Below are 16,496 nucleotides of genomic sequence, written 5' to 3'. Positions count from 1 at the left end.
CTGGCTCAGATGGTAAAGAATCTGTCTGCATTGCAGGAAACCCAGGTTTGATGCCTGGTTTGGGAAGACCCCCTGGAGAAGGGAATGGCAACCCACTCCAGTATTCTTGTCTAGAGAACTCTATGGACAGAGGAGCCTGGGGGGCTCCAGTCCATGGAGTAGCTAAGTCAGACATGCCTGAGTGAAATTTTTTTAATGTATGGGATAAGAACAAAACAAACAAACAAAAAAAACCCTAATTCCATAATAGGAACTTCCATGACTGGGGAAGGGGCAAAGTGATAAAAATATTCTGTATCTTGGTCTGGGCAGTAGTTACTGGGTGTGTACACAGGTACAAAATCCTTGAGCTGTACATAAAGATGTGTATATCTTACTCTATGGAAGTTAAAATGAAAACCAAAACTCAAAAGCAAACAAAATTCAATGCTCAACAAAAGCTTTGAAAGAAAAACAGTACAGAATGCAGTCCACCCTGCCTCCCTCCAATCTTCTCCTTCAAGACAGAGCAGTCAAGGCCTTATATCTACTTAGGAGTAAAACTTCCAGCTGACAGCATCGCCACACACTGACTGTGACGCTGACAAAATGATGTGAGCACAAATCGAAACAGTCCCCGAGAAGAAAGCATTCACGTATGGAAAGCCAAACAAAAGATGCATCAGGAAGCCCGTGCAGTGCCCTGATAATACTATAAACATATTTCTTGTCCAGAAGGAATTTCAACTGAGTAATGAGTCCCTTTGAAGACCAGCTTGGTGCCTCCTGGCTAAAGAGACTTGGTCTCCTGGTGACCAGCGTGCCAATGTGACTTTGATCTTGCCCTCCTTGGGACTTCCCTGCTGGAATACGAGCCCATGGTTTGGCTACACAAAAACCTCTTAAGATGGCACCTCTTTAGTCTTAGGGACCAGAATGTAATCAATCATCTAATTAATATAAAGAATGAATAAACTGGGCTTACACATTAGGGATCAGAAGAGAAAATATGAGTTCAGTAACACATGGACTCCTTCCAGGACAAATCTATTATGTCTCTTGGAAAGATGGGTGGGGAAGAGAGTTGTGAATGGGAACAGGTCTCAGCAGTTTGTCCTCATGATAACTTGGAGGGGTCATTCTGACATCATGCCCACACAGAATGTGGCCCTTCAAGTGGGGTGTAAGGGGGGCAGGATTCAGGCGTCACTGCCACAGGGGCTCTGGAAGTCACTCAACCACATCTCTTCTGATGCAACTGACTTACTTTCTGCCTCCATGTTTGTTAAATGTCCCGCCGAATTTATTCCGATTCAGGATGAGAGCAGCAATTTCGGGCACGTAGCGGGCAAACATTGCCTACATGCATGAAACAAAGAAACAAGAGCCAAAAAAAAAAATGGCATGCAGAGAGGATTCTACCGCAGTGGAGGCAGCAACACCTCTTGGCATACTTACTTTCTTCCACTAACCGCACTATAGGAGCCCCCGTATTTCTTGCGGTTTCCTATTAACTCTATGATTTCAGGGACGTAGCTGGCAAACATGGCCTGAGAAGAAGATAGGAAACAGAAGAGAGACTAAAAAGACAGGCCGGAGAAAGGGGGCGACCTTTTCAGAAGGGGGAGGGGGGAAATACTAAGATCTGGAAACACAAAAGGGCTAGAGCTGCAAAGGTACGTATTCATGGGCTGGATTGTATTTTTAAAAAAAGAAAAAGAGCAAGCTTCTGAAGTTACATAGGACAAAAAACAAACATTAACCAACCTAGACAACTAAAAAAAAAACAACAGAAAAAATCAGTTAAGAAAAATGTAAAGGAGACAGAAATAAATAAATTGACATCTAGCTCTACTAGAGAAATCACACACACACACACACACACACACACACACACACGCTCATTCATAAATTTACACACAATTTTAAGAGAAAACCTTTCTAATTAAAATTCAAATGAGAATCCATGCCTTTATGACTGATTAAAGACAATAAACACCAAGAGGAGATTTAAAATATATATAAACTTTTCCATTAAAAAAAAAATCACTAAAAAGCACACAAGGTAAATTTAGGAAATCACATGGGAGGAAAGAATAGTGAGGAGAAACACAAATCTGCCATGTTTTGTCCAACAAACATTGTGCTTGTGGCTGGATAATGAGGTCGTGTGATCTGCAGGGACCTCACGGTACTGTAGGAACGCGGTGAGCATGTACATACCACACGTACATTTACATACATTTCTCAAATGTATATGCCATATGCATACAAAACAGAGAGTGTGTATGCATGAGATAAATGCATGTGCGGTGTACATATGTGAAAGCTGTGTGTGAGTTTAGGTTTACCTTACACACAGCAAAAATCTAAACATCGCATGGGCTACTCTGAAAGACAAAATGCAGTCCCCGCCGATGAGTGGCCAGAAATCCCCCTTGAAAAGTACATGGTAACCCACCGAGATGATCTGCATAGCCCAGAAAAGCAAACAGCGCGACTTTCTGACTTAAGAGAGTGAGGTCAGAAACACCCACCCGTGTCGCTCTGTAAGGGAGCTGTGGTCTGTTTGCAAAACCACACTCAGCTCACATGGTGACGTCCACCTGGGGACCAGTAGGCTCTCTGTCCTCTCGGGTGGGGACCCTCCTCTTTAGGCAAGGGCCCAGCCACAGCGTTTGTTGGAAGTTTGGGGAGGACCAGGATGGGGGTGGGGAGCTCTTGAAACCGCAAATTGTCTACAGTATCAACATTATCTACCGGGTCAGGTGACAGCCCCTCCTTGCAGAATATCAGAGGCTGAATTCCATTATGAAGGCACAGACCCTCTCACTTGATAAGTGAGCATTCCTTTCTTAAGACAATTAGGCTTGCTCTGGACTAAATGGCCGTCCCTCACAAGGACACGGTGCCTGGGTCTCAGGGAAACAAACTCAGTACTCAAACAAAATAGGCAGAAAAGGCACCGTGGCATTTGGGATTGCCTTAACTGGACTGTAATACTAAGGCGGTCACTTGCTTCTAATGCAGAAATACAGGCTCAAATACACAGCCTTCAGAAAATGGATAATAGAAAATATCAATGATCACAAAATCAACATTGTAAGAAAGCGTTTTTACCAGTCCCCCGAGGATGAAGAAGACCATGAAGAGACGCCCGAGCGTGGTTTTTGCATAAACATCCCCGTAACCAACAGTGGACATGGTCACCATGAGCAGATAGACACATTCCCAGTAGGTAAGAGCCTGGTTGTTTTGGAAATTTTCCCATGGGTCCCCTGAATTCTCCACCTAAACCAAGGAGACGGGGGAGAAAAAGGAAAAACATTATAGGCATAATAAACCAGGAGCACCACAACTCCAGCATCTAGGCTACTTTCGGATGTTCTGCATCTGCAATCGCAGGAGTTTGCTGCCCCAAGTGGAGCTCTGTAAGCTGGGCTCACAGCCTCTGAACAGGTAGTGGAAGAAGTGGAGTGAAAGCCACATACCCACCAGGCTGATGGGGGCAGAGAGGGAAGGAACTGATGTATGTACCCGGAGTCCATTCTCTTCTCAGCAGAATTTTAGGGCGCTGCCTCTGGCCGTGTGTTATAGCATTCTTTTCCAGGAAAGAGCCAGAGAGCCCTGCCCTGGTCTAGAGTTTGCTCAGTCCCAAAGAAATCCTGGACCCTCCCACAGAAAGCCTCCTCCTTTCATCCTTTTGACCAAGGAGATGCCTGGGGGACTCTCCTCCTTCAGATTATGCGCCCAAACCCTGAACAGCATCTCTCAGAGTCTGATGAGGCTCTCCCTGCTTTACAGAAGATCAGGGACCACTCTGCCCTGCAAACTGCAGTAGCCTCCCTCGGGAGCACAAAATGTGAGCTCAGGAGAACTATCCCAAACCGTACACTCTGTAGACCAAGGACCAGCAAGCTTAGTCTGTGCAGGGCCAGACGGTCAATATTTTCGGCTTTGCGGCCTATAGGGTTTCTGCTTCCTGTGGGGACAACTCATCTCTGCAGGTGTAGCAGGAACTCTCTCAGAGGCAATGGGTGTGGAAGGCTTCTGTCCCTAACTTCTTTTTGTTCAGTCACTCAGTCGTGTCTGATTCTTTGCAACCCCATTGACTGCAGCACGCCAGGTTTCCCTATCTTTCACCATCTCCTGGAGCTTGCTCAAACTCGTGTCTTGAGTCGGTGATGCCATCCAATCATCCATCCTCTATTGTCCCCTTCTCCTCCTGCCTTCAATCTTTCCCAGCATCTGGGTCTTTTCTAATGAATCAGCTCTTTGCATCAGGTGGCCAAAGTACTGGAGCTTCGGCCTCAGCATCAGTCCTTCCAATGAATATTTAGGGTTGATTTCGTTTAGGATTGACTGGTTTGATCTCCTTGTAGTCCAAAGGACTCTCAAGAGTCTTCTCAAACACCACGGCTCAAAAGCATCAATTCTTCAGCATTCAGCCTTCTTTATGGTCCAACTTTCACATCAATACATGACTACTGGAAAAGCCATAGCTTTGACTGTATGGACCTTTGTCAGCAAAGTAATGTCCCTGCTTTTTAATATGCTGCCTAGGTTGGTCACAGCTTTTCTTCCAAGGAGCAAGCCTCTTTTAATTTCATGGCTGCCGGAACTATCTGCAGTGATTTTGGAACCCAAGAAAATAAAGTCTGTCACTGTTTCCATTGTTTCCCCATCTATTTGCACGAAGTGATGGGACCAGATGCCATGATCTTCTCTTTTTGAACGTTGAATTTTAAGCCAGCTTTTTCACTCTCCTCTTTCACCTTCACTTGCAGTTGCCCAGCTCTGCTTTAGATTCACAAAACACTTCCTGTCCTCCCATCACCTATGATCTGCCAACAAATGTGAGGCAGGTAGGAGAGATTTTGCAGAGGAGAGGGGCTCAGCCTTACCATACACCCAAAGGCCAATGCCTGTGACCTGCCAGAATGGTCCCTGTGGATGGCCCGCCCCAAGCCTCCCGCCAGACCGCCAGCCTGCCTCTGCAGAAAGTTTCCAAGACCTGGCCTCTTTCACACATCAGTGCCTGTCCTCCATGTGCCCTTTCTCATGGAGGTTTCCTGGTGAAGCAGAATGTACTGGGTTGGCCCAAAAGTTCATTCGGGTCTTTCCATAAAATGTTATGAAATGAACTTTTTGTCTAACCCAGTACTTCACACACCAGTAAGGTGAGGTCACTGCTGACTGAAAACAACCAACTAACCCTCCATATCTGTGCTTTTTGACATTTGGCAGAGTTAGAGTGATTATCTAAGGGTGATTTCATCCAAGAATCCCATCAGCATAAAAGGGTGGGTAGGGTGGGGAACCATCAGATCCGGTAACTGAGTGATAGCTCAGAAGTCTTCCTTTGAATGCTAATCACAAAAATCCCAATGGGAGGTAGGTAACAATGCTTCCTTGCATCCATTAAGCAGACTGAAGCTCAGCAAGGGAAGGGCAACTTTACTCAAAACTTCCGTTAGATGATGCTCCTTCCAGGTGTAACAGTTTGTGTTTGTATGAAGCACACTTCTCAAAATAGCTATACTCTCTAAAAGCAGGCAGAAATCTGCCCTGGGACTGTGAGTACAGCTTGACTTCACAATATAAGGCTTTCAGTGAGTTGTTTATTTAAAAGAATTAACATTTTTGAGATGCAAAATAACTTGACAGGTAATCAAACAAAAGAATCCAAGAGGCCTTTTCGTAAGGGGGAATGAGTGAAAGCCACTCGTTTGTGTCCGACCCTTTGCGACCCCGTGTACTATACAGTCCACGGAATTCTCCAGGCCAGAATACTGGAGTGGGAAGCCATTCCCTTCTCCAGGGGATCTTCCCAACCCAGGGATAGAACCCAAGTCTCCCACACTGCAGGCAGATTCTTTACCAGCTGAGCCACAAGGAAGACCTTATAAGGGGAAAGTGAAGAGAAACTGAGGAATCTGTTATTTGTTACTTACTAAGAGATGTGTGGCTCAGCTGGTAAGGAATCCACCTGCAATGCGGGAGACCAGGGTTTGATCCCTGGGCTGGGAAGATCCCCTGGAGAAGGGAATGGGTGGGTAGGGTGGGGAAACATCAGATCCAGTAACTGAGTTAAAGCTCAGACGTTTTCCTTTGAATGCTAATCACAAAAATCCCCATGGGAGGTAGGTAACAATGCTTCCCACTCCAGTATTCTGGCCTGGAGAATTCCACGGACTACATGGTCCATGGGGTCGCAAAGAGTCGGACACGACTGAGGAACTTTCACTTCACTTCAGGAGATGGGGATCAGACTTCCAACCTGGTCGCCAACCTTTTCCAGTGATTGCTTAGGAAGCACCGCCATCTTGTGGTTTTCCGGGGTTATTGCAGACAGAATAAAAATTTTAAAAATCTACGGAAGCCCCTGCCCCAGCTATACAGGTGAGATGAAAAACACAGGTTTAGAGTGTGAACATGACTCACCATTTGGAACTAGTTTGGGGTAAAAGGGTTGGAACCTAGACAACTTGTGTGGTTGTTTTTCCTTTTTATGCATTCTCCAGCAGGGCTGAAGTTTGTCTCCCAGGTAATAAAATGCCTTTGAGAGGGTCTTCTTCCAGAAAAGTCAGAACGGAGGCATCTTCAAGGATACTTACCAAATGGATGAACCCGGCTGCTGTGAGCCACGTGCTGATGAAAATGGAGAGCAGATTCACCAGCTTGATGGAATTACTGTGCAAAAGAGACAAAAAGCAAGATCCCCAAGTTACAGAAGACCCTGTTGGGAGTGGCTTCCAGAGCAACAGTGCCCCTTTAAGGAGGAGGCAGCCCACCCCCAAGCCCCCAGTATTCCTCCGTCATAAAGCGGCAAATGTAGTTCAGACTGGAGCCTGTAGGAAGATGACATCTGAGTTGCTGAAAGGAGTCCCTAAATAAACCCCTCTGGTTGTTTAAAATTTTTTTTATTAATATTTACTTTGAACATTTTTATGTCTACAGAAATAGTGAAAGACGGGTGTAATAAACACTGAGATGCCCTTCACCTAACATTTGACACATTGGCTTTATCTGTATATTTTCTCTCTCTTTCTCTTTTTTTTCTGGATGAAACCATTTACAAGCACGTTGTAGACATCACAACACAACCTTATAAACTCTTCAGCGCTCAACACCTAAGAAGGACACAATGTAAAATAATCATAGTACAATTGTCCTACCTAAGGAAATTAACACATTCAGTAATGTCATCTAATATTCACGCCCAAGCTAGATTTCTGCAGCTGCTCCAAAACTAGGCTTATTGACGCTCTCAGGTTTTCACCCTAAGGAAGTAAGAGATAATAATGTGCTGCACTTGACTATTATGTGGCTTTAATCTAGGAGTCAGGAAACTTTTCTAACAAAGGGACAGACAGTAAATATCCAGGCTTTGCTGGGACATAAAGACTCTGTTCCAACTATACACAGGAGACCTGTAAAGGAATTAGTTGTGGCTGTGTTCCAATAAAACTTTATTTACAAAGACAGGCAGTGGGCTGACTGGCCCATAGGCTATGTATTTTCCATTCACTGCTTTATTCTCCTTTAATCTGTATATAACACACCCCACCTCCACCCGCCCCACCCCCCCCACCCCGCCCCCCCCGCCACACACACACATACACACACCCTTTTTATTATGTCTTTCTGTGATTATTTTATTTTCTATGCAGTCAAGCCTGCTGTTATCCAGAAAGTTCCATATTCTGGATTTGTCTGACTGTTGCCCCCTGGCAAGATCCTGTTTCAATACATCTGTTGCGAATACCTGCCTGGGATGGCATCACATCAGGAAATTTCAACAGTTACACTACGTTCAGTCACTTGGTATCTGTGGGAGCCCCAGGTGGCACCGCTGAGAGGCACCAGGTTGCCTTTGTAATCAATATGCCAGCCGGGGAGTAGGACTCTGGGGCTATAGGCATATCCTATTCCCTAGCAATCTTACACTTAAAAATTTCAGCATCCACTGGTGTTCTTTGAGAAGATCAACTGGAACTCACTAGATATCTAGCTCCCTGAGAGTAGAGGCCTTGTCGGCCAGAAGCCAGGGAGTGGAGAGTCCCTGGCACACAGTAGGGCCTCTAAGAACTTGCACAGAGTGAGCTGGTCTCCCCTCTACATTCTTCCTACCTGCCTTCACCCCGTTTACTCCCACTGGCTGTACAGCTCCTCAACCACTGTTGCCAGGGGGTTGTTCCCCTGTCCAAAGGCCCTCATGAACTGAAACACTATGTCTACACTGCCTCTGTCCACACCCGCTGAAGTTTCAGATTCTCCCACCACTATTCTTCTACATAAACTCTTGCAACTCCTATCCAAGCCAAAAATATCTGCCAAGTCTTTGTTCACGCTGTGACTCAGCTTGAAAGCCCTCCCCAGCTACTGAATATTTCCCTTTCTCCAAAGCTTGGTACAGCCCGTGCCTCCTCCTTAAAGCAACTCTACCCACTGGCAATACAAGGCGACCTGTGGCTCTTTCATCTCCAGCTAATCACTGGACGCCAATCCCACTCTCTTCAGCCATCATTTTTACACTTCTAGTTGACTCTCTTGTGTTCCCAACTGCATCGTGCAGAAAAGAACCCTATTTTCTATCTTTTTCAGTCTTCCCAGAGGGGTGTAACACTGCCCACAGGCTGGTTCAGCCCATCGGACTTCATAGATTGATCTCTGACCCCTTCCACCTCTTTCTCAAGGGAAAACGAATGACTGGAATTCTGAGAGTTTAAGATCAACCCTAGTAAGAATGGCTAGCACAGTTCTCTCACAGGATTTACCATGCGCACTGCCATGTTATTAATTCATCTAATCTTCATGTATATTAATTCATCTAATCTTCATAAAGACTCTATGAGTTGGTCCCAAGGTTAAGAAACTGACCCAAGTTCACACAAGTAGGAGGCAGCAGAGTTGGGATTTGAACCCAGGCAGTTCGGCCCCAAAGACTTCCCTTTTGCCCACTACATTGTACAAGAAGAGTCACAGACTGGGGTCCACCAGAAAGTCTTCCTTGTCGTGAAAGCAAAGCTGTGACTCCCCCACACTCTTGCATAGGATATGAAGAGGGTCAGAGGGCACTGCCCCAGAGAGGAGAGAGGTTACCACCATATCCACTGCCCAACCAGTTTCTCAAGGGGAGGCCAGAATAAAGTAAAAGCCTCCCCTGAGGTACATCAGCACTGCGGAGTGAGAGACTCACGAGGAACAGGTAGTCAGTAGCAAAGAAAGAGATCTCAGGGATGCCTGTGTTGTTCAGCTTCTCAGAAGATAGTTAAGTGCCGAGGTGACTCACTTACATAGTCCTGGATGCTGGAACAAAGCAGTGTCCCAACAAGAACCGTGCAGAGCCCTCTTGAGATATTAAAACTATGGGAGTCTCCAGGCCTCGTGGTGCTTTGGAAAATGACCTAATATGGTGATTATTAATCTCTAAGTGATTGTCACAGTGATATTAATAGCACTTAAGGGAGCTCTCTGTTGTGTAGAGAACATTTAATCATTGTTGCTGAAAGAGTCTATTAAGCACTGAAATCTGATTATTTTTACGGCATCTGCATTATTACAGATCCCCAGTATTAGGATTTGCTTTTCAAATTAACCTCTATGACCAGGCAATCATCTAAAAGCTCTATGCAAGAGATACAAGATTAACTCTTGGTGCACTCTCTCCATATTCTAAAATTGAACCTCACCAGGTTGCAAAGAGCTCCCTGGAAGGAGGCAAAGGGTTGCAGGGCAGGTCTGTGGGCTCTGCGTGGACACTGGAGATAAAGACTTGAGGGCCAAGTCCAGAAGTCTGGACTGAACCCTAAGGTCCTAAGGATGAGAGTGATTGGAACAATTCAGATTCTAGCATTCTCATGATAAGGGATAAAAAGTGTGATCTTTGCCTGATAGCCTAACTTCACTTTTGTGTTTTCTATTACTGTTTCTGGGACCCTGGCCCATGAGTTCTCACTAGCCACGAAAGGAGATTATGAATCATTATACACGGGCAGACACAGAGACCATCCTGTTTTTACAGATCGGAGACCTTTCTCAGGACTCCGTAGATACTGGGGGAGAAAGAGAAAGAGAGAGAGAGGGATGGTGTGTGTCTCTGTAGATACTGGAAGAATGAATGTCCATCTCTTTCCAAGATCATCACTAAAAACATAGAACCACGGGGGTTATCTTTGCTCAGTGAATTTACCAGGACATGTTTTGGTTGACACTGAAAATGTCATCCTCCTTCCAGAGAGAAACACAAATTCGTCCCAGTTCTGGTTGATTAGTATCTTCCCTCTGCTTCTGGCTGAGAACACAGATAGGTACCAATGTCTTTAGCTTGTTTCATTGTTACATTTGCCAGACAGGTGTGAAGCCCCCTCAAAGTCAACTGCACTGTATCCCACGGGGACGAAGGGACTGAGCTATTAAGACACAAGGTGAAGCCAATTCAAGTTCTGTCAATTCTACGCCTTAAATATAGTTCAATCTCTCTCGCTCTTCAAAGGCCAGTCCCTGTTACCAATGCCTGGACAACTGCCCCCCTGACATCTAAACATTGATGGCTTAGATGTTTCAAACCCACCCACCTTCCACACAATTTCCACGTGGAATTCATGACATCTGAGAGCCTTCATGATGTGGCCTCTGCCTGCAAGTCTCTGTATTGAATATTCTTTTAAAGGACTTTAAACTTGGAGCCATTTCTGAGGCCATTTAGTTAGTACAGTGGTTTCAGTTTCCAAAATGTAAAAAAAAAAAAAAAACTGTTGTTTAGGTAAATGATGGAAAGTATTGTACATACCATGGAATACTACGTGGGTAATAAGTGACACGCTAGAATAGTTGTTGTGGTTGTCTAGTCACTAAGTCATGTCCAACTCTTTGTGACCCCACAGACTGTAGCCGCCAGGCTCCCCTGTCCATGGGATTTCCCGGGCAAGAATACTGGAGTAGGTTACCATGCCTTCCTCCAGGGGATCTTCCTGACCCAGGGATTGAACCCACGTCTCCTGCACTGGCAGGGAGGCTCTTTACCACTGAGTCATCAGGGAAGTTCCTCCAGGGGCTCTCTTCTCTCACTTACTTTCCTTTTGCAGCTGCCGTGACTGGAAGTCAGCTGCACCCCCCCTCCCTCTCACATGCCCAGCCTCCAGCCTCACCAAGATGACACCTGTCTGTCTACAAGGCTTACTGAAGACACCCTCTTTGCCTTGAAAAGATCCTTGACTGCCCCTCACTCAAGCTGAGCCTTACTTAACTATTCTCCGCTATGCCTCCCAAGGTCTGCATCCCAGTACCAACCATAGTTGGCTCTCCCTCCCTCAGGGGCTCTCAGAAAGCAGAACTCAATCCTGGCACCCTCTCACTGCTGCACAGATGGGTGCTCGATTCAGGCTTGAACTGACCTACTCACATGGTTGTGACCATAAGTCAAAGGAAGTGGGACAATTCCAAGTGTGAGGCTGAGATGGAAACCATCGTCCAGTGACAGAGGAGTTTAATTCCGTGGGAAGTGGGATGCTGGGAAAATGTTTGGGGCTTAGGATGGCAGACTCCATGGTAGCCCGCCACCTCATGACTCTCCCAACTTAGAAAGTCACCTCTTACCCTCACTCATCGCTTCAGTTATTCCCCTCCTCTGCACTGGGAGAAGGAACCGCCTTATTTGTAGAGTTCTCAGGAGGACTGTTTCCCCAAGGGATGCCAGTGCTATTTCCTACATCTAAAGGAAAGTTTGCACCCCCCACCGCCACACCCCAAGAAGTGGGAAATTGGTGGATCTCTTGGCAAAAGCTCAGAAAAGGATATTTAAACAGATGGCTTATCATTCTCCTAAGTCCAGAAAGGATTCGCATGGAGTACAAGGAAGGTGAGAACACTGTTCTTTCTGTGTTATTCCTCGGAGTGATGTCACCTTCTTAAATGCTGGGGTCCGAGGATTAAAAGACTCCTGAATAAGTAATCATGAAACAGGGAGACAGAGGCACTCTACCATGTTAGACAGTGTGGATAGCTCCATATAACACCATCCCCATGAGTGTCTCTTAAATACAGCCCCTGTGATCCGCACTGGGTCCTCACCAAGTCTACCTTTAAAAACCAGTGTAGCAAATACGATATAGGCAAACCTGAGGGATGGCTAGCTTTGTCAACCATTTTAATTTCAAGAGTAATATGGGTCCATTGCACACAAGAGTCATAAAATAGTAGAAATGAAGGTTACTGTCACTCAGAAGAAATATGAAGACTAACAATATTCATCCTATATTAATGGTAGTATACACAATGGAGCACCAACAAATTCTGAGCCCAGGATTATGAAAGTAAGGGTGCTGGAACACGCTGTAGAAGACGTCCACGGCATTCGATGCTCATTTTCTTTTTATCTTGACTAACAGAAAGTGAATTTATTCCCCCATTCACATAGACGAATAGTTAGCAAGGGGAAATCAATCTGGAATTAAAACAAACAAAAATAAACGAAAACCACTAAGACCCTAAGAGGAAAGCCAATAGCCTGTCACACTTGTTGGAGGTGACATATTCCGGAAGTTGAGTCCCAGCCTCAGTTACTGGGAAAACAATGCTAAGTCCAAGTCCCCCTCGCCACCCCCCCCCCCCACCCGCCCCGAGTGCAGGTGTATTAATTATAAATCACAAACTCGTAGGTGTCCTGTTTTTCATCATTTATCAAACACACTAAGGCCAACCGAAGAGGAAATGGAACATTAGCAGTGAGTTTCTCAAAGTGTAATTTCCTATGAGAGAAATTTATGACCTGTACTTATTCTCCATTAAAAGACGTCCAACCTCTTTTATTAGTTTATTCATCAAGGCAGCCCTGGTTTCAGGCCAGCTCTGAGAACCTGCAGGTCATCAGGAAAAGGGTCTCTGGGGAATTTTTTTCTCCTGGTCCAGTAGTGTTTTCCAGATCATAACACAGTTAACAGAAGTAGTCATGGTGCCTTCAGTAGGAGGTTTTTAGGTATTCCCCAGAAGGCAATTCACAGAGCAAGCCCCAGGGGCTACACGGGCTATAAAGTGAACATCTAGAATGTACTTTGAAATGAAATGATTTTCTGTTTGCCGTGTGAGGTTTGTGATCACCTCTCAAAGAGCATTGCTTCCACTGCTTTTATAGCCAGGTTCAATTTCTTATTTAGTGATGTAATAAAGGGGTGATTTAGAACCTGTGAGCAAGGACTTCCCAATCAGTGAGTAGACCTATCCCTCACCCACTGTGCTCCTCTCTCCCCGATGCTGTGGCTGGTGCCCAAGCAACCCCACGTGGTGCCCCCAAACTGTCTCTACTCCCCACATACACGGCCCTTTCTCTTCTCTTCACCACAGAGTTCCCTGCCCCACACAAGATCCAACGCTAGGCTCTCCCTGGATTTCTGGATTGGAGCATTGTCTCTGTGCACAAAAGAACACTAATTTTATCGTAATGAAAGCAAATACACCTGATATTTACAGCTTAGCACTGGGGACCAGAAGGAGGAAAAAAAAAATAGGAGAAAGAACATCTCACCTTGTTTTCAGGATATTCAGAAACTGTAAAATCTCTGAAAACTGGATCAGCCTGAGAGCTCTTAAAAATCTCAAACCTGGAAAGAGAAATGAAATTAGAGCTGCGTTATTTCCAATGTGTAGTTTTAATGGCCACACTCTGCTGCTGGATTTCGAGCTGCCAAGGTTGCAGGGACATGAAATTCCTGCAGAAGACTGAACCACCCAGTACCTTGGATGGAGTCCTTCATCCTGATCTTGACTGGCTTAATCTCAGCTGGTAACCTGACATTCCCATTAAAGGGGGCCTGTGTGGAGCCAGAGCAGAGGGCTTTCTGGTGAGGAGAGCCCAGTTCACTGAGCTCTCTCGTGTCCATCTCCGATTTAAAGCTCTATGTCTAAGTTACACGGCTGTTTGAGAGGATTCTGTCTCTGAAAAATACTGGGAATAGCTCAGCGTAACCCTTGTGCTAAGAGCAGATTAGGAACAAATCGGATAACCTCACCTCTTTGGTGAATTTCTTTTCAATTTTTATCTTCAGTCCTGATAAAATGAAGAGTACAGCCCATGGTGTTATCTGTTTCCCACAAAGTTCTATATTTTTCTCCCAATCAAAAAAAAAAAAAACACCTCAAATCAATAAGATCTCACACCCCATAACTTCAGGATTCAAAACTTCTATAATTCCATTTTACTGAATGTCAAGATAAACACTTCTTCTTCAGAAATCAGCAACCTCTCTTGAATGAAGAAGAAGCAGTGTTTCTACATGCGAAGAGAGAGAGGGAAACAGGGAAGGAAGACCCAACTGAAGATTCAAGGAAATACAAATTATTGTTGGGTTTTAATAGCCATGAGTAAAATGTATTTCTGTTGAGATCAAATTAGTGAGTCAAAAGCAATCTGAGTGGCACAGGACTTTGAAGCCTGGCAGTCTTGCAAGAGTACTGTTCACAAAATACTGATTATCGCAGCTCTGGGACACTTTCCACATCACACCTGCTCTCAAGGGGATAAGTTCTTGTGCGTATTTTCTGAGAGCATTTTATTAAGCTGCCCCATATGTCATGCGTGGAGCTGAGCACAGAGTGGGCTGAACTGTGAATGGTTAGCTCAGAGCCAGTGGGTGAGACTTTATTTGGCGCCTTATCTGAGGCAGCAAACGGGGAAGGTGTGCAGAGCAGAGAGAAGAGGCTGTGGTGATTCTCTTATGACCCCAGGGTGAATCAAGGAAAGAAGACAGATCGGAGGTGTTCTCCTAAATGGCTCCACACTGGGCCCAGATAGACGATTCTTCATTCAAGCATAAGGTGAAAGAAAAAATTAACATAAAGCACACAGACAGAAGGACGAAAGGATGTGGCTCAAAAGGAAAATTTCTCATCTAAAAGGATTTAACTTCATGGACAGAGGATTTTTCAGAAAACATCGGCCTTCTGTTCTGAATGATATTCATCTTACTTTTATTAAACAAGAAAGTGCAGAGATGAGAAGGGATGTGGATGAAATAAAAGGCTCCAGAGCCCAAAACACAGTCCTAACTGAGCTGATGAAAGGTGGACTTCACACTGCTGAAAACTGACGCAGAGGGCAAAATGGAGGTGCCGTCTCACGAGGCAGAGAACACAAGAAAAGGGAGGGGGAAAGATGAAACATAAGGGAACAGAAACGAAGTGGAGATTACAGAGACCCAACCTACGAGTGAAATGTGTTCCAAGGGGAAGTGCAGACAACACGCAGATCATAAATAACGGCCAGGACATCACAGGAGTGCAAGGCAAAATGCATGACCGGCTCTGTAAGACTGACACCAAGAAATCGCCTATTCGTATCCTTCAAATTGTAAGCATTAAAATAGATGAAAATATAAAAAAATCAAAGTGATGAGGGTGGGGGAGAGGGTTACAATTAATGCAACTAAGATTTCATTATATATCAGTAAGTGTTAAATGACAGTTGAGCAAAACTCAGAATTTTAAAACAAAGAGAGTCTGACCCAAGATTTTTATACCCTGTCAAGTAGTTGTTCAACAGTAATAAAGGCAACAAAAAATACTTTCAAATATCCAAGTTTTCAGAAAATGTATTGTTTGTAAGAAATGTTTGCAAAGATGTTCTTAAGTCTTATTAAATCACAATGGGCAGAGGGGCAGGTTGAAAAGTGAGTTTTTAAAATAAACGTTCCCGCTGGTTCTAAGCACCCAGCCCAACCTGGATGGCTGATCTGACTCCAGCATCACTGTCACATACTGCTGGGAGATAAAATAATAGCACATTCAGAAGCTCGACATGGGCAAGGACTGGCAGTTAGCACTGAAACCAGTCAGGATATAAGGATGTTTCAGCAATGTGTTAGCCACTGATAATTTCATCCTGAAAAATTTGTGTGTGAGTGAATTTTCATTCATGGAAACAAAAATAGAATACAAACGACCCACACTTTCGACGGCATATCTTTCTTTATCGTGAAGCAATGCCTTTTGTCGCCTATGTTATTTGTTGGTTGCTTGTCACATTTTAAAGCAACTCAGAAAAATAAGTGTGTGAAAATAAAGGTAAGGAAAACAAGAATGCAGCAGTCACTAGGCCCTATCCTCTCGCTGGCTGTAAGCTGGAGACCTGGGTTTGAGCACTTCCCCAAGGACAGCAAGCAGGAAGACACTCTAGGATTAATAACGTACGAAAGAGGAAAACAAGCTGGTTCTCAGGAGAAGAGGAGAGCCCAGGATGGAGACGCAGGACAAAGGTCTCCCTGTCAAAGGGGCTCGGGGTGATACAGGAGCAACATTCTCACATACTAAACAACTGTGGGCTTTGGTTACTTGACCGCCTTGTGCTGGTAACTATCACAGCACGAGGCTTCACTAGTGCAAATGAGAAACAATATTCTACCCAGGTTAAGAAACAAATCAGTGTTGGGACTTCCTGGTGGTCCAGTGGTTAAGAGTCTGCCTTGCAATGCAAGGGACGCAGGTTCAATCCCTGGTCTGGGAACTAAGATCCCACGTGCGGC

At 44.9% G+C, this 16,496-nt stretch overlaps 1 protein-coding gene across 3 annotated transcripts in view; it reads right to left on the bottom strand.

Moving 5' to 3' along the window:
- Positions 1-16,496, bottom strand: part of KCNMA1 (potassium calcium-activated channel subfamily M alpha 1) — a 763,502-nt gene that overhangs the window by 242,497 nt on the left and 504,509 nt on the right. For all 3 annotated transcript variants that reach the window (XM_052640358.1, XM_052640359.1, XM_052640360.1), the window contains exons 6-9: positions 13,505-13,580; positions 6,597-6,672; positions 3,100-3,270; positions 1,438-1,529 (exon numbers count right to left, since the gene is read on the bottom strand). In XM_052640358.1, the coding sequence (XP_052496318.1) occupies positions 1,438-1,529; positions 3,100-3,270; positions 6,597-6,672; positions 13,505-13,580 (415 nt within the window). The remainder of the gene's footprint in view (positions 1-1,437; positions 1,530-3,099; positions 3,271-6,596; positions 6,673-13,504; positions 13,581-16,496) is intronic.

This window comes from Budorcas taxicolor, chromosome 5 (genome assembly GCF_023091745.1).
Source record: "Budorcas taxicolor isolate Tak-1 chromosome 5, Takin1.1, whole genome shotgun sequence".
Lineage (NCBI taxonomy): Eukaryota > Metazoa > Chordata > Mammalia > Artiodactyla > Bovidae > Budorcas > Budorcas taxicolor.
Note: the sequence above shows the minus strand (reverse complement) of the source record. Positions and strands in the feature narration are given on the sequence as shown.